Source organism: Jaculus jaculus, chromosome 4 (genome assembly GCF_020740685.1).
Source record: "Jaculus jaculus isolate mJacJac1 chromosome 4, mJacJac1.mat.Y.cur, whole genome shotgun sequence".
In the NCBI taxonomy this organism is placed as follows: Eukaryota; Metazoa; Chordata; class Mammalia; order Rodentia; family Dipodidae; genus Jaculus; species Jaculus jaculus.
Window position 1 is genome coordinate 168434316 of NC_059105.1, and position 27756 is coordinate 168462071.

At 41.8% G+C, this 27756-nt stretch overlaps 1 protein-coding gene across 4 annotated transcripts; it reads left to right on the forward strand.

Annotated features, from left to right (window-relative positions):
- The first annotated feature begins 1080 nt into the window (after positions 1-1080).
- On the forward strand, positions 1081-27724 carry Naa50 (N-alpha-acetyltransferase 50, NatE catalytic subunit). Of its 4 annotated transcripts, none has more exons than XM_045147745.1 (5): positions 1081-1341; positions 17909-18045; positions 22428-22547; positions 23084-23150; positions 24748-27724. In XM_045147745.1, exons 1-5 carry the CDS (start codon positions 1334-1336, stop codon positions 24923-24925), a joined length of 510 nt encoding a protein of 169 aa, XP_045003680.1. In that variant the 5' UTR covers positions 1081-1333; the 3' UTR covers positions 24926-27724. The 4 variants fall into 4 exon arrangements, with proteins under 4 accessions (XP_045003680.1, XP_045003682.1, XP_045003679.1 ...); XM_045147747.1 differs by having other exon boundaries at positions 17912-18045; XM_045147744.1 differs by lacking the exon at positions 1081-1341 and adding an exon at positions 1539-1734.
- The last annotated feature ends 32 nt before the right edge of the window (positions 27725-27756 follow it).

The window sequence follows — 27756 nt, forward strand, 5'->3', positions numbered from 1 at the left end:
GCCGCAGCCCGAGCGCGCGGGCCTCTGAGCCCTTCGGAGCCGCCCGGATGTCTAGCTGCTTTGCGACTTAGGAGCACTACGTGTGTGTACAAAGACTGAATTGCAAACCGTGGTAGAGGAAGCCAGGACGGGAAGGGTTAAAGTGCATTGCTAAGGAAGTGACGTGCCCCGCAACCATCTGAGGACCGGAAGTGGCCTTGGAGTTCCCTTTCCCGAGGGGGGGGCGGCCCCCAGAGGGCGGGTTTGAGCCAGTCACGTGATCACACTCTACGCTCGAGCCAGGCTGGAAGATTTCCAAGTTATCCGGCCGATTGTTAACTCAATCTTTTTTTTTTTTTTTTTTTTTTAACAGCCAAATTTGGGGCGGGAGAGATGGCTTAGCGGTTAAGGCACTTGCCTGCGTAAGCCTAGGGAGCCAGGTTCGATTCCCCATAAGCCCATGCAAACCAGATGCACAAGGTAGTGCATGTGCTTGGAGTTCGGTTTGCAGTGGCTGGAGAGCCTGGCGCATGCCCATATTCCCTCTCTCTCTCTCTCTCTCTCTCTCTCAAATATTAAAAAATAAAAAATTTGACGTTCCAATAGACCTTTTATTTCACCTCTAGAAGAATCTGTTTAAACCCTAGTATCGCACGAGTCGTTTGAAGGTCACTCTGCGTCCCGGAAAGAAGAGGGGGTGGAAGAGATTTGATCTTGCTGATGTGGGAGAAGGAAGGGTGGAAAAAAAAAATCCGGATTTTACCGGCTGGCGCGGGGGGGGGGGGAGGGGGGGAAGGTTCCAACCTAGCAAGCTTCACCGGTGGTGTCGTAAAAGACTGGGAGGAGGAGCGTGCGGAAGCGGGGAGGTGCAGGAAGCCCCGGAGCGTAGCGGACGGACGGGAGGGGAGGGGAGGGGAGGGGAGGGGAGGGGAGGGGGAGGGGGGAGGGTGCCCCGAGGTGGTGAGCGGTGCGCGTGCGCGCGACGCGGCGTCCGCGCCTGCGCGCTGAGGGCGCGGGGCGGGGGTGAAAGGTCACGGCGCGGCGGCGGGTCTGGCTGGCGGCTGCGACGGCGGCGGCGGGCGGGAGCCGAGTGTCCCGTGTGCACGTGTGGGAGAAGCGGCGGCGGCGGCGGGAGAAGATTCCTCCGCCTCCCTCGGGGCGGCGCTAGGCTCTCGCGGCCTCCGTCGGCGCCCTTCGCTAGGCAGAGAGGCCGGCGGCCCTCGGCGGACAGGGGGGTCAAGTGGCCTGAGGTCGGCCGGTGTGTGTCGGCGGGTCGGTCGGGGCCCGCGGGGAGAGGCTCTGCGGACGGCGACGACGACGGCGGTGCTCACGACGGCCTCAGCAGGCGGGGAAGATGAAAGGGTGAGCCCGGGCGGGCGGAGGGAGGGACGGGCCGGCCTGGCCGAGGGGGCGGAGGCCCGGCGGCTGTTGGCGGGCTGCGGGGTTGGCCGGGCGCGCTCCCGGGGCGGGCGGCACGCGGGCGCGCGGAGTTGGGGATGCCCCCCTGCTCTGGGAGCCGGGTGTAGGGGTGTGTGTGGGGCTTCTGCCGCGGACGGCCCGAGGGAATTCACCCGTCTCCCGCTTGCTGTTGGTCCGTCCGCGTGTCCGGCCCCCTCCCCATGCGGGGCTCCCACGCTTGCAACTTGCGGGCTTGCACGCTCTCGGGTTTCCTGCCCGCTTTTGTGAGCCGTGCAGAAGCTTCCGGAGCGGGGGAAAAGGCATTGGAATGAAAGAGCCGTAAAGGATGAGTACGAGGCTAGTGACTCGACGAGATTTGGGTTGGGTCGGAGCGAGTGGAGGAGGGGGGGGGGAAACGAACCCGAGCGGAGTCCACTCCCGGGGTGCCAAAAAAAATTTTTTTTAAGGGGAATATTGTGCATCGATAGGTGGAGCTGTTGCTTCGGTAGTGTATGGTGCACCCGAGTGCTGGGGACCGGGGTTCCGAACACTTGAGTACGCTTGACTTGGCAGAGTTGAGGTTTGAACGTCCCAGTCTGCAGATAACATCAGGAATTAGTTTGGTTTAACCGTTTACATTTGAATAAGAAATTTGGTCCTTGCTATACTCTGCTGTAGCACTGTTAGAACACTGCTTTGATAAGCCGACTTACACCTTTCCCTAACCTTTAGAGAAAGTATTGGAAGCTTATGGATGTTGTGGGTCCCTCCCCATGGTAAGTCAGTTAAAGTTACAACTGTTTTAATGTGGTGAGGCCGATCAAATTAGTCAGCACCTCTTCTAAGAATGAAGTAAATTTTAAAAAAAAAAATGAAACCGGGCTTGGTGGCGCACGGCTTTTAAGTCCCAGCACTCGGGAGGCAAAGGTTGGAGGAGCGCCGTGCGTTCAAGGCCACCCTGAAACTACGTATGAATTCCAGGTCAGCCTGGGCTAGAGTGAGACTCTACCTTGGGGGGGGGGGAAACCATAATCATCCTGCCTAAAATAAGGGTATTATTAATGTCTCTGAATTAGCGTAGGTTCTGTGAAAGTTTAGTTTGGTCTCAAGTCGGTGATATGCTTTCTGACTCTGGTTTTGCTTTAGATACTGAAAGTCATTTCAGTGTTTTAGCAGTATATGCTCCCGCTCTAATCACAATTCAGGAAGTTTGGTTGTTCTTAAATAATTTTATTTATTCATTAGCAAAAGACATGGGGTGGAGCGAGGGAGGGAGTTTGGATATGTCAGGGTCTCTAACCTCTGCCAATGAACTCCAGGTGCGTGCGCCACATTGTGCATCTGGTTTTACGATGTGGTACTGGGGGATTGGGCCCCGATGAGCGGGCTTTACAAGTGTCTTGAGCTGCTGTGCCATCTCCCCAGCTCAAGTTTGATTATTTTTTAATATTTATTTTTTTTAATGAGAGAAGGAGAAAGAGAAAATGGGCCATGCCAGGGCTTCTAGCCACTGCAAATGACTTTTACATCTGGCTTTATGTGGGTACTGGGGAGTCGACCCCTCTGGTCATTAGGCTTTGCAGGTAAGCACCTTAACCACTGAGTCATCTCTCCAGCCCTAAGTTTGGTCATTTCAATGTGATCCAACATATTTGGGAAGTCTTTTTGTTGTTTTTCGGGTGGACTACTCCTTTGAGTAAGGTTGCTGCCTCTTACTCGTCTTTACTGTCTTGCCACACAATACATATTTGTCATGTTAGCAATAGTAATGAAGATGAATAAAACTTCAATAAAACTGTGGTGGACTGGTATAAAAGGGCTTCATAAAATTTTTCTGGATGCTTAGGTTTAAATATTTTCATCTAACATAGTCTCTTCTCTGTAGGATGTATTTTTTTTTTTTTTTTTTTGAGGTAGGGTCTCACTTTAGCTGAGGCTAACCTTGGAATTCACTATGTTATCTCAGGGCTGCCTCAAACTCATGGCGATCTTCCTACCTCTGCCTCCCCAGTCCTGGAACTAAAGGCGTAGGCCACCACGCCCAGCAGGATGTAGTATTTTTAACACTTAACAGCCACAAGGTGGTATTATTCATTACTTTAAGTTAGTATCTGATGGGATTGATTGAGTGAAATATTGGGGATTGAGTGGAAAAGCCCTGACATGTTAGAGTCTACCATTGAGCTATATCCCTAGCACTCTTCACATTTTAGATTGAGGCAAGGTCCTTACTAAGTTGCCCAGGGTGGCTTTTTGTGATCATCGGGCCTATGACACCATGATCATTTTTATTTTAAATGATTATTTAGGTGTATCATGGTGAAGGCAGAGGCTTAGAAATGAGAAGTGCGTTGAATTTAAAAAAAACTTAGAGCTATTGAAAAAAACTGTAACTGCAGAAAATTAAGGCTCCATAAGTATAGCATTTACTATTTAGGGTTGAGAGCTTTGAATTGAGTTCTGGATAGAGTACTTTTAAGGTGGTTTCACAGGCATGATCTGTTATGTTCTCAATTAAGATGGGACTTGAATTTTTTTTTTTTAACTGAATCTCTATTTAAGGCACTGAAGAACTTAAGTCAGGTTTTGTTACATTCCTTAAAAGACCTCCTTGAGATACAAATTGTGCTCATTTTTCTGACTCTTGATTACAAAGACCTGTAAAAGAATAATAAAAAACAACACTTGATTCTGTTGGTTAGTTTTTGTATAATATGTAGTAGCTTGCTAAGTGTTTTATTGTATGTTGAGTTTACAGGATCATAAGTTGAGTAAGTCATTGGGAACTGCAAAGCCCCTAATTGTAAATTCAGCTGTGGGCATTGGTGCTTATGTATCATTTTAAAGCTTGCTCTTTTTTTTTTGGTTTTTGAGGTGAGGTCTTGCTCTAGCCCAGGCTGACCTGGAATTCACTATGTTGTCTCAGGGTGGCCTTGAACTATGATTCTCCTACCTCTGCCTCCTGAATGTTGGGATTAAAAGCGTGTACCATCATGCAGGCTTTAAATATTATAAAGAGAGTGGTGTTCTCTTTAAACTGAGGTTGCATATTTTTATGAAATTGTGGCTTGAATTTGTAGTTGGTAAGCTGATTATTTTTATCTGTTATTCCTCTCTAAGAAAGATGATATTCAAGCAGGAATTATGCCATAGAGAACCATGACTGGGTTAGTCATCGGTGTAATAGAAAACATAACCAAGTGCATTTATCCTTTGGCTGTAATGAAGAGATAGAAATTACTTCTAATGAAAATGGCAGAAAATATTTTGTCCTTGGGTGTTGATTGCATAGACATGAAAAACCATTGAGCTGTAAGTGATATTTCCCCTTATCCTTTTTTAAGATTTATTTTTGGGAGAAAGAGAATGGGTATACCAAGGCCTGAGCTGCTGCAAACACACTCCAGACGCATGCGCCCCCTTGTGTGCTTGGATGACATCGTGTGCTTGCATCGCTGTGTGTTTGGCTGTGTGGGACCTGGAGATTACAGCATGAGTTCTTAGGCTTTTCAGGCAAGTGCCTTAACCACTAGGCTGTCTCTCCAGCACCCACCTTTTTTTTTTTTTTGGAGATAGGGTCTCTCTCTGGCCCAGGTTGGCACCCCCACCTTATTTTTTTTTTAATCTCACTGTATACCGAAGTTGATCCCCAATTTCAGATCCCTCCTTTTTAGCCTCTCAAGTAGCTGGGATTGGTATTATTCTGTGCAGGATTACTATATAAATATCTTCCATGTCACTAAAACTTGCTGTATATTGCTGTTTTTGTGCAGCTGGACAAAAGGCTGGAGTAACATCTGACAACTTTTATAAACATATCCATGCACCTGTAAAACTGGTAATAGTGTTTAGTATTGATTACATGGATTTCAGAAAGACTATCAGCAAAATAATTTTTTTACATTTTTCATTTTACATATAACATGTTATGTCTCCTTTGCTATGTTGGTGAATTAATATTTTAAAATCAATTTAAGTCCTCCTAGCCAATACAAAGGAGAAATAAATAAAAAGTAAATTATATTCCAACTTGTAGTGTTCACGTATCGCTGAAATTCACCAGAAAGTATTAAGGTTGGTGGTTTTTACCTCTGTGGGGTAGAATTGCCGTGTAGAGAGAGTTCCTGATATCTCCAGGCTGGGTGCAAGGGCGAGTCATGCTGAGCTGCCATAGTGGTGTGTGACTTCATCCCCAAAATTGTGGAAATTCTTGCTGAAGTTCTGAACAAAGAATAAGAGATTCTGTGTTTTAAAGAAATTTTCAAGCTCATACAGGGTGGTAAGCACTCATCAAGATGTAAACTTCATTTATCATAATTTTGAACATCCTGACTTGCGTTGAATGCAGTCAGTACAGTGAGACATTGACACTGCTCTTGTAACCGTTACAAGTTATATGTTCCCATTGTAACTTGTGGCCATATTGCTTTTATGTTATTTCACCTTAACTATTGTCAATAAACTTCCTACCTTATAAAGTGCTGTATATATATTTTTAATTCTGTGATGTGGTAGTTTGATTCAGGTGTTCCCTGTAAACTTATTGTTTATTCTGAATGCTAGATCCCCAGCTGATGTCAGTTTGGGAATTGAAGCCTCCTGGAGGTGATGTGTTATTGGGGATGGGCTTATGGATGTTATTGCTAGCTTTTCCTGGCCAATGTTTGGCACACCCTCCTGCTGCTGTCCACGTGATGTTGGCCAGGAGATGATGTCCACCCTGTGCTTTTGTCATTCTTGTCCCCTGCCATCATGGAGCTTCCCCTTGAGTCTGTAAGCCTAAATAAACCCTTTCCTCCTACAAGTTGTTTTTGGTCTGGTGTTTTCTGCCAGCAAGGCAAAGCTGACTGCAACAGGTGCTTTTGCCAGATTAAAATACTAAATTTCTCTTGGCTCTTTCATCTTAGGGAATCTTTTATTTTTATTTTTGTTTGTGTGTGAGGTGTGTGTGGTATGTGCAAGTGTATGTACCTTTGCAGGCTTGCAGGTCCTCAGGAATGGAACATTGAGTGTCTTGCTCCATTTTGCTCCCCCCACCCCCGTCCCTTGCTGTTTCCACAGCTTGCAGGTCTCTGCTCCCCTGCAGGACTGGGGTTCGGGCACACATGGCCATGCCCAGCTGTTTTACATGAGATTTGGAGATTTGGAGTCCAAGGCTCTCATGCTTGTGCAGGAAGTGCACTTAAGCGCTGAATCTTCTCTTCAGCTCCTATTTTGTCATTTTTTTTCTTCAAGGTAGGGTCTCACCCTAGCCCAGGCTGACTCATAGTGATCCTTCTACCTTTGGGATTAAAGGCATGCACCACCTCTCCTGTCAAGTGTATATTTTAAACATAAACATGCAGTGAATGACCAATAGAATACCAGTAGTAACCCACCATCAAACATTCTTTACATCCTAAAACTGGGTGGTAGTTACAAGCTACAAAATTATAATATGCTGCTATCAGCCAGTATCCATGTAAATTTAGTGCCTAATTTATTGGGAAAATAGTCCTGTATGGGGCTAGAGAGATGGCTTAGCGGTTAAGCGCTTGCCTGTGAAGCCTAAGGACCCCGGTTCGAGGCTCCATTTCCCCAGGATCCATGTAAGCCAGACACACATGGTCGCGCACGCATCTGGAGTTTGTTTGCAGTGGCTGCAGGCCCTGGTGCACCCATCATCTCTCTCTCTGTTGCTGTCAAATAAGTGAATAAAAATAAACAAAAAAAAATATAGTCCTATCTGGGACAGTAGCATCCAGCTACAATTGGCTATTGATTAGTTTAAATGTGCCTAGTCTGGCTGAGTATGTTTTGACCTGGAGGCTCAGCAGACATAAAATGATAGTGAACTGTATGGGCTCTCTGAGTGAGCATCAGAGGTGCAAAAATGGTGGCCAGTTCTTTGGTTACTAATGTTAAATATATGCATGAATTCAAGCTATAACCTGAAAAGAAGCTAATTCTGTGAAAAATAATTTTCCCACCATCACTTACATGTAATTAGGTGGCTTTCCTTTATTGCTGTCTAAATATTACTGTTTTTATTTCCAAATGTGAAAGTCCAGCCATATATTTCTGAATGTTTAACAGTGACCGGCAAAGGTTTCTCAAATTCAACTCATCCAAAACTGATTGTCCCCTCCCCCCAAGAAAACAGGCCATCGGACTCTATCATGAGTTGCCCTGTCATCCGTGCAGTATAAAAATTTAGTGTAGATGTACCCTTTAGATTTGAAGTGGTCTTCCAACAGTTCATATGTTGAAGAATTTGGTTTCCAGGTCATAGAGCTATTGAAAGTTGACTGGATCACAACAGTGCTAACTTTCAACAGGTTAGTACTGAATGGGCTATTAGGAGGTGGAGCCTAGCTGAAGGGGAATAGATGGATGACTGGAATCATGCCTTTGAAAAGTGCAGCTTGACCCTAACCTTCCTGTCTGCTAGTTGCTGGCTACTGTAAGGGGCGCAGCCACTTCTGTCACATGGTCCTGCCACCAGGATGTTCTGTCTCAGCACAGGTCTATAACAGTGGAGCAAACTGACCACAGATGGAAAATGACTAACGCATCATGTCTTCCTTTAATCTTACAAGTTCTGCCTCTTCATCTATCTCTATAATCTGTTCTTACACCTTTTCTTTTAGCGTAATGGCTCAGGCTATCTTTACAGTTTGGATTCTAATAGCTTGATGATTCTGCCCTTGGAAAGAGAAAGTTATTTCTATGCACATCAGACTAGCTGGTCTATAAGCTTGAATTCTCCTGGACCTACCTCCCATTGTTAAAGTGCACTGAGATCACAGATGCATGTGCCGCTTCTCATGGCTTTATGTGGGTCCTGGGAAATTGAATCTGGGCCAGGAGGCTTTGCAAGCAAGAGCCTTTAACCACTGAGCCATTGTCTTCCCAGCACTGTTTTTTGTTGTTTTGAATAACTTTCTAGTATTGAACTGGCTTACATCTTCACATACCAGCAGCAAGGAGACACCACCCCAGAAACAAAACAGAACAACAGAAAGGCTCATGTTCCATGTTTATATATATATATATATATATATATATATATATATATATATATATATATATATATACATACACACACACACACACACACACATATACACACACATACACACACTACTTGTCTAAGGGAAATGAGTAACAGTTGTATAATCCACTCTAATCATGTACCATGTTTTATGCATATTTTGTGACCTAGTGTGCTTCCTTGTGCTTACTCCCAGCCTCTTCCTTATAATAGTCTTCAGATACAGAGGTTATATATGTGCAGTGGGGACTTTATGCTAAGGTGGTTTCCCCTGTAGATGGCCTGAAGCCACACATAGTACTGAACTCTGCATGTTTTTTCTTATATGTACACACCTACGGTAAAATTTAACTTGCAAATAAAACACTCAGAGATAGTAAAATAGAAGATTTTAACTATGCGCTATAGTAAAAAATCATGTGAATATGGTTACTCAAAATATCCTGCTGTATTGGACTTTTTTTTTTTTATTTATTTTCGAGGTAGGGTCTCACTGTAGCCCAGGCTGACCTGGAATTAACTATGTAGTCTCAGGGTGGCCTTGAACTCACTGCGATCCTCCTACTTCTGCCTCCCGAGTGCTGGGATTAAAGGCGTGCGCCACCATGCCCAGCTTGTATTGGGCTTTCTTGATGTAATATATTTGGATTTTTATTTATTTATTAGAGAGAGGGAGAGAGGTAGTAAGAATGGGTGTGCCAGGGCCTCTAGCCACTGCAAATGAACTCCGGATGCCTGTGCCACTATGTGCATCTGGCTTTAGTGTGACTTGGAGAATTGAACCTGGGTCCAGAGGCTTTGCAGGCAAGTGTAACCACTAAGCCATCTATTCAGCTCTCAAGTGCTGGGATTAAAGGGCATGAGGCACCATGCACAGCTTTAAATGAATTTGGAGCTGACAAGATGATTTTGGTATGTGGTATGCACAAATGCTTCAGAGGTTTTGCCCTATTCTTGTTTTTTTTTTTTTTTGTTTTTTTTGTTTTTTGCCCTGTTTTTTAAAGAGTGTTTTCTAGACCAACAAACTAGCTCCTATTTCTGAAATTCATGTCCTTCTTGTAGTATTTCTACTCCATAGTTGGAGTAATGATGCAGGATTTTGGCATTTGGGAGGGGTCCCTCATACCTTTGAACCCCAGTTTTGGGTCCTTATCCTATTTTAGCAAAGAATTGATTAAAATAAAGACTCAAAGAATAAATTAGGAATTATTGAGTCTATTTAGGGGAAATTGGGATCTAGGAAATGGCTGGAGTAATGCATACACTTGGAAGACAGGATCTAGGAGCCCATGCAAAATGATGTAGTAGAACCACACTCCTATGGAAGGCACAGCAAAGTGCATGAAGTTCATTTAAAATAAAGTGGTATCTTGGAAAAGGCTGGAGCAGGTTCCCAGGCACGTGGAAAACAGCCGCTAAAAAGCCCGTGCAAAAAGATGTAGAAGAAACATGCCCTCGCATGGGAGGCACAGCATCCACCATGAAGAAAGATTAAGTGGTGATGGCTTAAGGAAGAAGAGCAGAGACCAGGAACTTCAGTTCAGAAATAGTAAAAGAATTCAAGAGTTATTACACCCGTAGTTACCACAATTTAAAGAAATACAGTGTAGCAGACCCAGAATTTAGAGAACTGCACATGTGGTAGCCTCAGAGATCAGAGAAAAGTCATACAGAATGAGGAGGGACCAGCCAGGCATGGTGGTGCCCACCTTTAATCCCAGCACTTGGGAGGCAGAGGTAGGAGGATTGCCATGAGTTCAAGACCACCCTGAGATTACATAGTGACTTCGAGGTTAGCCTGGGCTAGAGTGAGACCTTATCTTAAAAGCTAAGAGAAGGGCTGGAGAAATGGCTTGCTGGTTTAGGTGCTGACACTCCCATTCTCTTTTTCTCTCCCTCCCACCCTTCTCTCTTGTCTCTGATAGATAGATAGATAGATAGATAGATAGATAGATAGATAGATAGATAATTTTAAAAGCTGAGGGGGGGAGGGAGGGAGGGAGGGGGAGAGAGGGAGGGAGGGAAAAGGAACCCAAAGCATAATGCAGATAGAAGACAATCAGAAAACTCCCCAGGCCATGAAACTGCTCTTCTCTATCCAGCTGGGCTGGGTGGAGGAAAGCCAGACTTACATGTGTCCGGACTGACAGATCCCAGGGCAGAGAGAGCTGGATCAGCCAGGACAAGCCTTTATGGTAAACTTGACATGGATTTTGTGTTCAGACTAAGGTATGCAAGGGGAAGATTTGATTGGTTTGCAGATTCAGGGGGCTGACCCAAATGCTAGACCCCCTAGGTATTGTGCTAGACTGTGGAGGCAGCAAGGGGCACTGCAGTCATTGTGGGTGAAACTGGACCAGACATAAGTTTCATTCCTGTCAGTTCAGGGTGACATCTTGTGGTTCCCTTTTTGGGCTCCTGTCCCTAACTAAAACTGCCTAAAGGAAGCTAGCTTTCTCCTGAGTCCTTCAGTAGCAATACTGAAAGTAATGCACTACAAAAAGTTATTTTTTTTACTTTTTATTTTTTATTTTTGGTTGGTTGCAAGCAAGGTAGGGTCTCAGTCTAGCCCAGGCTGACTGTACATGCACAGGTCATGCTGTAGTCCCAGGAGGCCTCATTCACAGGGATCCTTCTACCTCTGCCTCCCCAGGACTGGGATTAAAGGCACCACACCTAGCTACGCAAGAGTATTTTCCATGTGCAAAATCTTATTAAAAGTTCATTCATTTACCACCAGCATTGCTTTCCATTATGTTGGGTAATACTTGTGCAATATGTAAATACTTTTTTCAAAGGTGGTTATTTCCTTAAGTGTTTGCTGTTAATGAAAGAAAGTATCAGGGAGTCCAATACTCCCATTCATACCTTATGTAAGTAAATTTTCCGTGTTCTTTTTCCCGCTTTAAATTATGTGGGGTTGGAGGGTGTTAGATGGTAGAGCCCTTGCCTAATGGTTAAGGCTTTAGGTGCAATCCCTAGCATGATCAAAAACAGAAAAATTAGGGACTGGGGAGATGGCGCAGTGGGTAAGTACTTGCCAAGACAGCAGCACAAGGACCGTCTTTGGATCCCGAGCAGCTGTACCAAATGGCACACACGTGAAATTGCAGCAACATGGGTTGGAGACAGGACGGTCCCTAGGACTTCCTGGCTAGCTAGTGTAGCTGTAGTGAGCTCTAGGTTCAGTGTGAGCGTGTCTCATAAAAATAAGGCGAAAAGCAGCTGAGAAAGACACCCAGTGTGAACCTCTGGCCTCTGCACACCTGTGTACACACATGCGTGCACACATTTTAGGTGCTGATGTGAAGGTCAGTGGTAAAGGGCCTTAGGTTTAATTCCTGCCACCAGTATACACATATACATCTGGTATTTTGTATAGCTATTTACACTAAAAACATGGATGAAGGTTTGTTCTTACCTAACTTTTACAAACTTTTCCTACAAACAGAAGGCTTAGGACAGTTGTAGATGGAAAAGTTGTATAAAATGTGAAGACAATACCTCCTTTAACTGGGTCTCTCAAACAGTAAAAAAGGCATTAAGTGCTTTGTAGAACTATGATTTTTAGTATCAAAAATAACATGTCAGGCTGGAGAGATGGCTCAGCAGTTAAGGTGCTTGTCTGCAAAGTCAAAGGACCCAGGTTCAATTCCCCAGGACGCACATTAGCCAGATGCACAAAGAGGTGCATGCATCTGGAGTTCCTTTGCAGTGGCTGGAGGCCCTAGCGTGCTCGTTCTCTATCTCCTCCCTCCTTCCCTCTCTGTCTTTCTGCTTGCAAATAAATTAATTAAATTAAAATTTTGTTATAATGACATGTCTTTTGTAGCTAGGGTTGCTGCAAAACTAGTAAGTATTACATCCCCTGGATCTGAAGCTTCAATAAATATCCCTTCCTCCAAAAAAAAAAACTAGTAAGTATTGTTTGCCTTTGTAATGAATTTATGTGTTTTTCCCTTTTTAATTATTTTTAAATATTTTGCAAGCAGAGAGAAAAAATGAAAAGGAGCATGCCAGGGCCTCAGACCACTACAAGCGAACTCTAGATGCATGTGCCACTTTGTGCATATGGCTTTATGTGGATACCAGAAAACTGAACTCAGGTTTTTAGGCTTTGCAAGCAAGCATCTTAACGGCTGAGTCATCTCTCCAGCACCTGTCTTTACTTTTTTTTTTTATTGTGGAAAATTTCAAGCTTATGAGAGTATAAAAAATTGACAACAAAAAAAACAGGCATGGTGGCCTGTAATCCTGGGACTCTGTGAATCCAAAGTAGGAGGATTGCTGTGAGTTTGAGGCTAGCCTGCTATACAAAAGGAGTTCCAGGAGAGCTTGGGCTAGAGTGAGACCCTGCTCCCAAACCAAGCAGTATGATGAGCATACTCCAATAAGTGGAATGAAGTCTCATGTTGTTTTTTTTTTCTTTGCTTTAGTTGGATTACTTCAAGAGGTTTGGAGCTTTGGAGTGAACTTTAGGCTCTCGTATATACTAGGCAAAGTGTAGTACTGCTGAGCCACACCCTCAGCCAGGAGTGAAGTTTAGAAGTTGGCAGAATTAAAATCTTAAGATTGTGAAATGGAGTAAAGTCAGTAACAGAATAAGTATGTAAGGAGAAGATGATGATTTGAAAAGGATATGAAGTGTAACTTAAAGAGACTTTTGTTTGTTATTGAAGCAGAGTCTCACACTAGCCCAGCTGGCTTCCAAATCACAGCAGTCTTCCTACCTAAGCTTCCCAGGTGGGTGTTGGGATTGAAGATGTGCCCTAGCACTTCTGGTCCCATAGGGGCTGTGTTTTGTCCCAGGTCTTTCCCCACACCATTTTCTCCTTTTCCCTTTCTCCCTCTTCTTGTCGTGGCCACCGTGATGTGAGCTGCTCATGCCTCCTGGCCATGATGGACTAAAGCCTCTGGAACTCAGCAAAAATAAATCCCCGAAGTTGTTTAAGACAGATGTTTAATCATAGTGACAACACAAAATTTAACTACTGATAGATAAGCAACTGTGCCTCATACATTTGGCTGTCCAAGCCCAGCTTGCTGACAAATACACATAAGCTCACTTAAAGCATTTTCAAACTGGAGTTTGGAATATTGCTATTTTCTTCATGTCACCTGCTCAGACTACTTCTAATTCTTCCCACAGAAAAGTCTTACAGTTGTCTTTCAAAATACTTAGCTCACTTCCATCCTTACCAGTTGGTTATATCCAGAGGGTATTCTTAGGGTTTTGTACTTAGTGTACACATGTTGGTACTGACACATTGTACTTTATATACCTGTGTTGTTTCTTACCAAGTGTAAGCTTAATCACATTCAAGGTTATGTTTGCAAATGTTTATTGAAAAAGAATCGGCTTGTGCTTTGAATAGGTAACTCGTATTCTTGAGAACGCTAGAAAAAAATTTATACTCACAGAATTCTTTTTATTTTGTTTTGTTTTGTTTTTGAGGTAGGGTCTCACTCTATTTCAGACTGACCTGGACTTCACTATGTAGTCTCAATTTGGCCTTGAACTCATGGTGATCCTCCTACCTCTGCCTCCTGAGTGCTGGGACTGAAGGCATGTGCCACCACATCGGGCCAATTCACAGAATTGTTTAAAACTCTCAGAAAGAGAGAGAGAGAGGGAGGGAGAGAGAGAGAGGGAGGGAGGGAATGAATGAATGAATGAATGGGCACGCTAGGGCCTTTCAACCGCTGTGAACAAACAACGTATTTGTGTGCATATGCAACATTGCACGCTTGTGTCACTGTGCTTCTGGCTACAGGGAGATTCGGATATGCATTTTTAGCACAGGCAGCCCTGGATTAGTTTTCTCATTACAGCTGTTTGCCCTGTAAACTTTTACCTGGAAGTTCTTTTATTCATTTGCAAGCAGAGAAGGGGGAGGGAGGGAGAGGGGGAGGGGAGAAAGGGGGAGGGGGGAGGGAGAGAGAATGGGCTTGGCAGGACCTCCTGCAACTGCAAACAAAAACTCCAGATACACGTGCCACATTGTGCATCTAGCTTTATGTGGGTACTAGGAATTCGAACCCAGGCCATCAGGCTTAACACCTCCACCATATCTCCTGTTTGCCTTTAATATTATTTTTATTTTTTGGCTTTTCGATGTAGGTCTAGCTCAGGCTGACCTGGAATTTACTCTGTAGTCTCAGGGTGGCCTTGAACTCATGGTGATCCTCCTACATCTGCTTCCCAAGTGCTGTGATTAAAGGCGCGTGCCACCACGCCCGGCTTAAATATTACTTATTTTAAACTAAATTTACAAGCTAATTATGTTACTCTGATAAAATACTGAGAATGGCCACACTGTAATTTGGAGCTAAATGATCAAGATTACTATAGTGTAGGGCTGGAGAAATGACTTAGTAGTTAAAGGCATTTGCTTACAAAGCCTGATGTCCTAGGTTTGGTTTCTCCAGTACCTGAATAAAGCCAGATACACAAAGTGGTGGGTGCATCTAGAGGTTTTTTTGCAGTGGCAAGATGCCCTGGCACACCCATTCACTCTCTTTCATTTTCTCACTCTCTCTACCCCTCTCACTGCTTACAAATAAATAAAATATTTTTTAAAAAGATTACTGGGCTGGAGAGATGTCTCTGTGGCTAAGGTGCTTTCCTGCAAAGCCAAAGGACCCAAGTTCAGTTACCCACTACCCACATAAGCCAGATGCACAAATTGGCATATGCATCTGGACACATTTGCAGTTGCTGGAGGCTCTGGTATGCCCATTGATTCTCTTTCCCTCTCTCCCTCTCAAATAAAGATATTTTTTAAAAACATTCTGGACAACTCATTGGTAATTACAAGGCTTCAAGTATACTTATAATTTGTCAAAGGACAAAGTGAGGTTGTACTTCATACCGAAGGAAGTTCCGTAGAGTGTGTTGTGGTGGCTTGAGTCTAGTCAAAATTAACTACAAAAAATGTTCCCGTTAGGGGAAGCAGATGAAGTCCAGGAACAGGCAGTTTAGTTGTGCATGAGGGAGCACATGAAATCCTGGAGTGGATGGGGAAGGGGAGGTGAGAAGATAGAAGGGAAAAGGAAGGAGAATAGATAATCTATGTCTTTCTGCCTCTTCCTTCCTCTTTCTCCCTCTCAATTCCAGCCACCTTGTGTTTCTGGCTTATGTGGGTCCCGGGGAATTGAATCTGGGTCCTTAGCTTTTGCAGGCAAGTGCCTTGCCTTACCTGCTAAGCTCTCTCCAGCCCCATGTTAACATCAAGTTCTCTCACTTACTTAGAAACTTGACATACTGGCTTTTAAAGTTAGAGAGTTACTATTATTTAAATATTGTTAAGATGTACAGACTAATAACATTTGAAAAATTATTTGTGTGGGGGTGTAGTGTACCAGGGCTCATGGGTCACTTTTTGCATTTGGCTTACATGGGTGGCTAGGAAATTGAACTTCAAGCCATCAAGTTTTATTTATTTATTTATTTATTGGTTTTTCGAGGTAGGGTCTTGCTGTATGTAGCCCAGGCTGACCTGGAATTCACTATGGAGTCTCAGGGTGGCCTTGACAGGGGGAATACTTCTACCTCTGCCTCCCGAGTGCTGGGATTAAAGGCGTGCGCCACCATGCCCAGCTTATTTTTTTAATATATTTTATTTATTTGTTTGTTTATTTGAGAGAGAGAGACAGAGAGAATGGGCACGCCAGGGCCTCTAGCCATTGCAAACAGACTCCAGATGCAGGCGCCTCCTCATACATCTGGCTTACGTGGGTCCAGGAGAATCGAACCAGGATCCTTTGGCATTGCCTAACCGCTAAGCCATCTATCTAGCCCCAAACCATCAAGTTTTTTAAGCACATGCCTTTAACCACTGAACCATCTTCCCACAAGGATTAAAACTTTTGGGTTTTCTGAGGTAGTGGTCTCTCTTATCTCAGGCTGACCTGGAATTCATTATGTAATCTCAGGGTGGCCTTGAGCTCACAGTGATCTTCCCATCTCTGCCTCCCGAGTGCTGGGATTAAAGGAGTGCGCCACCACGCCTGGCTAGTATTAAAACTTTTAGATGCAGTGGAGTAATTTTTGAGTCATGTACTCAGCTGTGTATTTGAAACGAATTGCTATACCCAACTATGACACTGTTGTAAGAGTAGAAAATATATATGGGTAAAGATGAGATCCCTAACCCTGACCTTCAGTGCTAAGCCATTTCTCCAGGCTGGGCAGTAGATCTTATGGGAAGAAAATTAAAGGTTGGCTGTATGTAGTCAAACATCCTCGGTGGCTTTCCTGGTATGCATGAGGGCTTCGGCTGCTCCTCAGTTACTCTCTTTCCTCCCAAAAACTGTAATGTCAATCTTTTTTTTCTTTCTGACTTTGCAAGGTAGTTTCTCTATCCCAGGCTGACCTGGACTCATCTAATCTCAGGCTGGCCTCGAACTCATGATGATCCTCCTACCTCTGCCTCCTGAGTGCTGGTATTCAAAGGCGTGCACCATCACGGCCAAGAAGGAAGACTAAAGTTCTAAATCAATGACCTTTCAAATCTGCCACCCATTGGACATGGCGGCGCACTCCTTTAATCCCAGCCCTTGGGAGGCAGAAGTAGGATGATTGCTGGGAATTCCAGGTCAGTCTGGGCTAAAGAGAGATCTTTTTAAAAGTTGTATTTACTTGCAAGCAGAGGTAGTGTGAGAGGAGGAGAGAATAGGCATGTCTGGGCCTTTGCCACTGCAAACTCTAGATGCATGAGCCATTTTGTGCATTTGGCTTTATGTGGGTAGTGGAGAACCGAACCTGGCCTGTTAGGTTTAAGCAAGTGCCTTTAACCACTAAGCCGTCTCTCCAGCCCTATTAATCTTTATTTCAGATGAAGTACTGCGTCATGTTCACAATGTACAGATTAATCAACTTCACATTTTTTCTTAGTCTTGCTGTAATCTGTAATTACTGTGAAATGTTTCAGAATATAATATTTTTTAAATGCATACATAGTTGGGATGTGCTTTATCCTTATAAAGCAATGTAATAGACATGGGAAATTTTTGACGTTTATTATAGGATACTATTTGTGTCTTTCTGGTAGTTAATTGTGTGCTGTATTTGTCCCAACTATGTGCAGTTGTTTGAAAGCTGGGAGTAGAATTTGAGTTGAATGTGTAGCAACATTTTCTTACAAATGGTGATAGTTTGGGGAATGTAAAGTCATAATTAAAGGGTTGTATTCATCGGTTGCATGAAAAATAACAGGTACCTTTTAAAAATATGATCTTAATAAATGCAGCTAACTATATATTTATTTATATTTGAGAGAGAAAGAGGGACGGGGCAGATAGAGAGAATGGGCGTGCCAGGGCCTTTAGCAGCTGCTAACAAACTCCAGATGCTTGTGTTACCTCATGCATCTGGCTTATGTGGGTCCTGGGGAATTGAACCTGGGTCCCTTAGCTCTACAGACTAGTGCCTTAACTTCTAAGCCATCCTTCAGCCCATTAATTATATTTTATTGAGTACATTTTGGTTTGTTCCAGTAGCCGGATCGAGCTGGGAGATGTGACGCCACACAATATTAAACAGTTGAAGAGACTGAACCAGGTCATCTTCCCAGTCAGCTATAATGACAAGTTCTACAAGGACGTACTGGAGGTCGGCGAGCTTGCAAAACTCGGTATGTTGTTCCACTCTTTTTTAAAAATTGATGTTGAACCATGCTTGTTACTATTAAAGCAGGGTGGTTAAAAATAGTCTCATTTTTATAAGTGAGGGAATTGGAGTGGTATAGGTTTTGAGAAATAGTTCAGAAAAATCAAGGCTAAATATTTAAATTTTAAAATGACATTCTTTTATATTTAAGGTGTTTTCTTAATATACAAAGAATTAGTTTCATAATGGTGTTTTTAACCAGCTTGTTTTTGTTTCCCTCTCCCCTTTGGTTCCCTGTTCCCTTTTACCTTCCACTCCCCCCAGCATAACCTCTTTTCCACTTTCATATGTTTTCTTTTGTCCTTTTGCCCCTTCTTATCACCTTGTGGTTTCATATCTTGCATCATAGCTTACATCTTAAATCTGCTTATTTAGATACAAACATTGAAAATTATGATCCATGTATGAGAGAGAACGTGTGGTTTTTGTCTTTCTGGACTTGGGTTGCTTTACTTAATTTTTCCTAACTGCATCCATTTTCAGGAAATTTCATGATTCCATTTTTATGTATACCCGAGTACAGCTCTGTTATATATATATACACACATACATACATACACACGCACATACATGCATACATACATATACATATACACACACACATATATATACATATACATATTTTATGTATACCCGAGTACAGCTCTGTTATATATATATATATATCAAATATAATATATATGTATGATATATATATATATATATCACATTTTCATTGACTAGTCATGAGTTGATTGACATCTCAGTTGATTCCATTCCCCAGCTGTTGTGAACAGAGCACAATGATCATGGATGGGCACATATTTCTGTGATAGGATAGTATTGATGGGTAATTCACTTTTGAGCTTGCTGTGTTTATTCGTTTTTGATTGTGTATGTGGGTATCATGCACATGCATGTGCCTGTGCAGTGACCTGTGGGGCTTGCCTGTGGTGGCCTTTGCAGAACCTTTCTCTTGTGCCATTTTTCCGTGAGCTCCAGCAGTGACTAACTCTCAAGTCTCTGATTCCCTGTGGGACAGAGGTTATAATCACACGTAGCCACCAGCTTTTATGTGTTCCCTTCTGACAACATTGTCACCATTTATGGTCATTTGTTTTCTTTTTCTTTATTGTTTTTTAAAAAACTTTTTTTTCCAAAAAAACTTTTTATTAACAACTTTCAGACATATAAGCCAAGTGTGGTAGTACACGCCTTTAATACCAGCACTCGGGAGGCAGGGGTAGGAGGATTGAGTTCGAGGCCACCCTGAGACTACATAGTGAATTCCAGGTCAGCCTGGACTAGAGTGAGACCCCACCTTGAGAAACTAAAAAGATAAACAAAAAACTTTCAGACATATAGACTGTCTTTTTTTGTTTTTTCTTACTTTCCTTTCCTTTCCTTGTTTTGTTTTGTTTTTCCGAGGCAGAGTCTCATGCAAGCCTAGGCTGACCTGGAATTCACTATGTAGTCTCAGGGTGGCCTCGAACTCAATGCAGTCCTCCTACCTCTGCTTCAAGATTACTGGGATTAAAGGCATGCACCACCACGCCCGGCTTTTTTTCCCATTTATTTTTTTTTTAATTTTTATTTTTTTGGTTTTTCGAGGTAGGGTCTCACTCTGGTCCAGGCTGACCTGGAATTCACTCTGTCATCTCAGGGTGGCCTTGAACTCACGGTGATCCTCCTACCTCTGCCTCCCGAGTGCTGGGATTAAAGGCGTGCGCTACCACGCCCGGCATCCATTTATTTTTCTTGATGATAATATGTATCTTGATGACAGTTGGGGTGAGATGAAATCTCAAGGTGGTTCTAATTTGCATTTCCCTGAGGGCTAAGTATGTTGACTATCTATTATTATTTTTTTATTTACTTACTTGAGAGCAACAGACAGACAAAGAGGCAGAGAGCGAGAATGGGCGCACCAGGGACTCCAGCCACTGCAAACGACCTCTAGATACATGCTTGTGCTTCTGGCTTACGTGGGTACTGGGGAATTGAGCCTCAAACCGCGCTTCTTAGGCTTCACAGACAAGCACTTAACCACTAAGCCATCTCTCCAGCTGACCATTTATTTTTAATATATATTGTCCATTTTTGTATCATCTTAGGAGAACTGACTGTTCATTTCATTAGCTGTCAGTTTTCAGATTTTTTTTTGTTGTTTCGCATTTACAGTTCTTTATGTATTCTAGATATCCTCTATCAGGGGGAAAGACCTTTTCTTGTTCTTTAGACTTTCTACACACTCTGCCAGTAGTTTCTTTTGCTGTGCAGAAACCTAATTTCATGTAGGCCCATCTTTGGTAAGTGGACATCCAGCTTTGCTAGCACCATCTTTGAATGGCAGTATTTTTCCTGTGTGTATTTTTGATGACTTTGTCAAAGACTTGGTGCCATCGCTATGTCAGTGTATTTCTGGGTCCTGCACCATATTGCACTGGTCTGCGTGTCTGTGCTCTGTGCCAGTGCCGTGCTGTCTTTTGCAGAGGTTCCGTAGTGTAGTTTCAGATCAGGAGTTGCGATGGCCCCCAGCAGTGTTCTTCCTACTTAGGTTTACTTTAGCTACACGTGATCTTTTGCATTCCATATGAATTGGCGGATTGTTTCTTTATAGTCTGAGAAGAACGTCATTGGAGCTTTGATAGGAATTGCATTGGATTGGTAGATTCCTTTTGGTAATACAGCTATTTTCCCAATACTGTTCTTGCCCATTCAGGACCATGGAAGTTCTCGCCAACATGTTGTATCTCCTTTTCTGTCTTGTTTTGGTGTGTTACCACTTTATAGAGATCTGTCACATACTTGGTACCATTATTTCTAGTTACTTTATTTGGGTGGGGGGTGGTTATTGTGAATGGAATGTTTTCCATAATTTTCTGTTTTTTAACTTTTTTGAGAGAGACAGGATGGGTGTGCCAGGGCTATTAGCCAATGCAGATCAACTCCAGATACATGTGCCTTCTTGTGCACATGTGCGACCATTGCATGCTTGCATCACTGTGTGTCTGGCTTATGTGGGACCTGGAGGTTCAAACATGACTTCTTAGGCATTGCAGTCAAGTGCCTTAACTGCTAAGCCATCTCTCCAGCCTTGTTTGTTTGTTTTTTGAGGTAAGGTCTCTAGCCCAGGCTGACCTGGAAGTTGTCTCAGCGTAGCCTCGAACTCATGGCAGTCCTCCTACTTCTGCCTCCTGAGTGCTGGGATTAAAGGCCAGTGCCATCATACCTGGCTTTTGTAATTTATTTCTCAGTTCACTATTGTAATATATGAAGGTACTGATTTATTTATTTTTATTTTTTGTTTTTTTTAAGTAGGGTTTCACTCTACCCAAGGCTGACCTGGAATTCACTATGTTCTCAGGGTGGCCTTAACAGCAATTCTCCTACCTCTGCTGGGTTTAAAGCTGTGCTGGGTTTAAAGGTGTGCCGCCACCTCAGGTTGTTTAGCTTTGTTTTAGTTTTTGAGGTAGGGACTTCCTCTAGCCCAAGCTGACCTGGAATTTACTATGCAGTCTCAGGCTGGCCTCAAACTCACAGCCATCCTCCTACTTTGGCCTCATGAGTGCTAGGCTTCAAGGCATGCACCAACATGCCTGGCCTTCCTGCTGAGTTGTGTATGTTGATTTTATTTTATTTATTTACTTATTTATTTATTTGGTTTTTTGAGGTAGGGTTTCACTCAGGTCCAGGCTGACCTGGAATTAACTCTGTCATCTCAGGGTGGCCTTGAACTCATGGCAATCCTCCTACCTCTGCCTCCCGAGTGCTGGGATTAAAGGTGTGCACCACCACACCCGGCTCTGTATGTTGATTTTATATCTTTCAACTTTACTGAAATTGTCTTAGTGAATCTGCGAGTTTTCTGGTTGTGTCTATTAGGTCATATAAATACAAAATAGCGCTTCCTGCAAAGAGGGATTCTAAATGTTCCTTACTAATAAGAATGGACCTGTATGTTACCACTGATTTTAGCTTTATTAAAGAGAAGGCTTGGGGCTGGAGAGATGGCTTAGCAGTTAAGGCCTTTGCCTGCAAAGCCAAAGGATCCTAGTTTGACTCTCTAGGACCCACGTAAGCCAGATGTATGTACAAGGGAGCACAAACATCTGGAGTTCGTTTACAGTGGCTGGAGGCCCTGATGTGTCCATATTTGCTCTAATAAATAAAATAAATAAATAAATAAATAAATAAATAAAAATTTTTCTTTTGAAAAAAGAAGGCTGAGCCTTCCTTGGATAATGTAAGTGGTTTGAGGCCGTTGATAATCATAGAATAGCTGATTAAAGTTTAATGTGCATAACAATAATTCAGTGTTTTGAAAGAGAAAATTAAACTTTCTATCTTTCTGGTTTTTTGTGGCAGCCTATTTCAATGATATAGCTGTAGGTGCAGTGTGTTGCAGGGTGGATCACTCACAGAATCAGAAACGACTTTACATCATGACACTCGGATGTCTTGCACCTTACCGAAGACTAGGAATAGGTAAGCTTGTGTGCGTGCGTGTGTGTGTGCGTGTGTGTGTGTGTGCGTGTGTGTGTGTGTGTGTCTGTTTAGAAATGCTGAGGAGTACTGAATTGTAAAATAAAAGTAAAATAGGGCCAGGTGTGGTGGCACATGCCTTTTTTTTTAATCCCAGCACTCGGGAGGCAGAGGTAGGAAGATCACCATGAGTTCTAGGCCACCCCGAGACTACATGGTGAATTCCAGGTCAGCTTGAACTAGAGTGAAACCCTACCTCGAATAAAATAAAATAGGGTTTGTAACATAAATCACTCATAAGTCTTAACATTTATTCTCTTGTTCTCATTTTTTATTTTTAAAATCTTGTTTCTATTAAAAAGGGGTACTCATCTGCTAATAATTTTTGACATATGTAACTATTTTAGAACAAGAAGAGTAAGATGAGGGTGCCTACTCAATTCCTCAAATTCTGTTTTGGACCCAAGTATTTAAGGTGGCAAATTGATTTCACATTTAAAGACTGATTAATAAGATTACTTTTTTTGTTGTGTTAATAGGAACTAAAATGTTAAATCATGTCCTGAACATCTGTGAGAAAGATGGCACTTTTGACAACATTTATCTGTAAGTACTTAATGTTCTTATCTAAAAGTTTAAATAACGTATCAATAAAAATTCTCATTAAGCCCTTGAGCTTGGGCTGGAGTGATGACTTAGCAGTTAAGGCCCTTGCCTGCAAAGCCTAAGGACCTGGGTTCAGGTCCTCAGGACTCATGAATCCACATGTACAGGGTTGGTGCATGCATTTGGAGTTAGTTTGCTACAGTAGCTAGAAGCCCTGGCACACCCATTCTCTCCTTCTCTGTCTCTTTCCCTTTCCCTCTCCCTCTCTTGCTCTCAAATAAATAAGTAAAATTTAAAATACAGTTTCAAAAAAGAACTTGAGCTTTAGTGATTTATTGTATATTTGATTATAAACACCATGAACTGGACTGGAGAGGTGGTTTAAGTATGATTGTTTCTTTGTAGAGGATTGGTTCCAGGATTTCCCTGTCATGCATGCCAAAATTGTTACAGAAGTATATATGTAATTATTTGACTTATACCCATGTACTTTTTGGTGTGTACAAGTGATGTATGCATATATATATATATATATATATATATATATATATATATATATATATATATGTTCCAAAGCATGTGCCCTGTACACGTCTATGCAAAGTTCATAGGAAGGCGTTGTGTGTTTCCTTTATCACTTTTCTGCCCAACTTCCCTGAGACAAGACTCCCTGAACCTGGAACTCTCCATTTTTCAGGTGGACTGGCTTCCCAGGGAGCCCCAGTAGATTCCCTGGTTTCTACCCTTCTCAGCCCTGGAGTCACTGACATCTAAAACCATGCCTGATTTTTTTACATGAGTGCTAACAGTGAAATGTAGGTTCTCAAGTTTTCTCAGCGCATGCTCTTACCCAGTGGGCCATCTGATCACCCCCTGTACTTTTTGTCTGGGGCCACTCAAACTCCAAGACAACCTTGGGTGTCTTTCCTCAGGAAGATTGCCCATGGTTTTTAGACAGGTTGTCATTGGCCTAGGTGGCCAGTCTTGTTGATACCTGGCTAGGAAGCCATGACAATCCTGTCTGTCTCCTCTCTCCAGTACTGGTGGGATAACATCTGCATACTTAACTCTCTTGTTATTTTTGGGGGGGGTCTCAAACTCAAGTTATCATGTTTATAAGGCAAGCATTTTAACTGACTCAGCTATTTCCTTGTGCCTCCAGTATAATTTAAATCAATTTAGATTACTTACAATGTCTAATACAGTGTGAATAAATTATGCATAAATTGTTGTTTAAGGTATGAATGTCAAGGGGATGGTGTAAATATTCAGTACAGATGTAATTTTGTCTTCTGAATATTTGTAATTCAAGGTTAATTATAGGAATCTTTCTTTGTAGTCAGAAGTATGATAGAATACTTTATCCTTTTTGTTAACTAAGAATGAACATCATTGCTGAACCTCCTGATCTCAGCTATCCATCTCAAGTGGAAGACTACCTAGGGTGTAAAGTTGTCATCATAAGGTTTTCTGGTGTAAATTAATCTTTGTTGAGTAAAGAGATATAAAAAAATGTCAGTACTAACTCAGCTCCCAACAGTTTGAAGCTATCTGTAGATGAGTCTTAAATGCTGATGAAACTTTCATTTCTCTTTAGGCATGTCCAGATCAGCAATGAGTCAGCAATTGACTTCTACAGGAAGTTTGGCTTTGAGATTATTGAGACAAAGAAGAACTACTATAAGAGGATAGAACCTGCAGATGCTCATGTGCTTCAGAAAAACCTCAAAGTCCCTTCTGGTCAGAGCGCAGACACACAAAAGACAGACAACTAAACAAATTACACGAACTTCTTGCACTTGCTTGTCGCCAAATAAAAGAGGCCCGTTATTCTCCTTCCCTTTTCTTAAGCTTCCCTCCTTGTTCTTGGGTTTTTTTTTTTTTCCTTCCCCCACCCTTCCTCTAAAAGTTTTAATTCTTTCAAGGACTCTTAAAAATGATCATGTTTGGATTGTTTTAGTTCTCTTATTTTTGTGAGGTGGTTGGATTGGAAGGAAGAGAAGGTAAATACATTCTTTGTAGTTTCAGTTAAGATATCTGGTCCCAAAAATTTGGGTGTCAGGTAACTTCAGATTTTTGGCTGATTTTTTTTTTTTTTTTTAAATGTCCTGCTTTCACATTGAAGGGCAGAGCCTACAATAGTGTTTATTTCAAAAGACAAAAAGAAGCAGCAGCAATATCTTGTTCTCAATTCATAGACAAGTTTAGTGTATTTGTGGTACTTTGAGTTTAAATGTAAAGACTATCTGTGGGATGTCAATCCCTAGACATTGCCTTCACTCTACCTTTAGTCCTTCTGAGCACTCTGTCCAGAGTTGGACCATTGTTATCCTTGTAAGAAATGCTAAGCTTATTTAGGTTTTTAAAGCGTTTTTCTCTACTTGCTGATGGGTGGGGCAGTTTGGGTAGTGCTAAACTTTGGTCAAGTATTTGAGTTAAACTGCATTTTTATTAATGAGTGGTTTGGTTCCTGGCAGGCTTCTTTTTCCTGCCATTGATTATTACTAAAGGCATTTAACTTTTAGAGTGTGAGCTGGTGAGGTTAATTTTATTATAATATCCCAGCTAGAGATAAGGCCTTTGACTGACCTAAAGAAGTTTCTTATTAAGTTTTTTTCCCCAGTAAGCCCAATAATAGTGAAATTAAAAAAAAAAAATGGAGTTAGGTCCTTACAGGTTCATACCCCTAAATAAACCTGAAGCAGGTGTTTTCTCTTGGACATATTTTAAAAGTACATAAAAAGCTTAGATGGACTTGTGGCACAATAATTGTATTTAATGTCAACTAGTTCAGGCTGTGAAAAGTGTGGCCACTGAGCATTGATAATATATCAAAGAATTTCTAGACAGTATTTTTGAAAATTGCATAGCTATACTATTGCTTATCTGGTGGAGAACATCCCAGATTTGCTTACACTCTGTGCCTACAATGTTGAGCTTAAATTTGAAATAAGATGAATCTTTAAAAAAATTGCTTCTATTCTTGGGAAGGTAGAAGTATAAAGTGTTGATACAAATATCACTGTGGCCTCCTCTACTGACAGGTCTAGTTTATGCCCAATCATTTTCTGGTACATAGGGAGTGGCTTTGACAGATTGATAGTGTTTTGTAAGATGAGTGACACATGAAATACTTATATTTTCTTCCCTTTGTCTCATCTCCAATCATTAGTGTTTTAGATTGTCAGTGGTTGTCTATAGCTCAAGAAATGTTGTCATTACACTTTGTAACTGTACACAGAACTTGAGTTTTCTGTCATTTGATTTTAAAAATACTTGACTCATTGTATTTATCCTCTTATGTAAAATTGTGGTATAAAAGTCTCATTTCCAAATAGGTTAAGTGATAAAAAATTTTACAAATGTTTGTGCACACTTTACAACCTTAAGTTTTTATTTGAGAATGTGAAAGTACAAAGTAAAATGGACTTAAAGAGCCTTGAGTGCCAAGAACAATATAGAAAAGGGAGTATGATTGATGAATGAGTTTGTAGAGTTATAATCTTAAAATAGTGAAAATGTAGAAAGGACATGCTGGTTTCTTGCATATCAGTTTCGTAAACAGTCCAAACCTAAGCTTAGAAAAATTTAGTGTTTAAATACTTTTACATTCATGAATAAGCTTGTGCTTGATCTTGCCAAGAGAAGAGTGCTTAAAACAGAAAGCATAATTAGTTTTAAGAAGTCAGCCATTTTGTAAACTTCCAGGTATCATAATAGATTTTGATATATAAATAAGTTTTCTGAGATGACACTGCCTCTATTTCTATAACCATTTCACCTGGACTATTTAAAATAGTCCAATGAATGTATCCCTAAATGTGGTTATTGAAAACCGAATAGCTGCCTCACGACAGTTAAGTACATGTTATTTAAAGGTAGGAAAACATTAAAAGTTTGAATTGAGTGTGTAGGCTCCCTATCACTACATTTTCTTTTTCCACAGTACTCAGTGACTTACCCTAAATTTTAAGTGTGTGTAAAGGTCAGTTATCCTTCATCAACCCTGTATCAAATAATTCCATCCACTTGCAGAAGAGGCCGGTGTAGAGAGGTAGAGGCTGGCCATTGCTCCATGTAGGATCATATGAGTCAGTAAAGACTCCTGTCCCATATTTTTGTTTTTTGGTAAATGATAAAAATTTTTGAGGTAAAACAGTAGTTCTATTAACTGGAAGGCTATATCCGTCATATTTTTCAGGACAAATAGTTTTTACTGTGGGGCAAATAGGTTAAAATTATACTATTATATGGTATTTGCATTTAGGTTCTAAAGGAAAGACTATAGAGAAATCTATGCAATATATAATTTGTCCAGATTAGTTTTCATTTGAGGAAAGGAAGAGTTCTGAAGCATCTCAAAGCAGTTTGCTCATTAATTGAAAGTCCTCCAATAAGAGAACTATTGGGAAACAGTGGTGTATGGTGGTGGAAAACAAAAGCTCCCTCAGTTTTTGGAGGGAAAACTTTAAAAATACTTAAATGGCTAAGTTTATTTGGTGCAGTTCAGAATTAAACTTGTCAATTTTAACATTACTGTTACATCTGAAATAAACTTATGTGATGTTCTGGTAGTGATCCGTGTTCGTAAATGGCAAAGGAAATC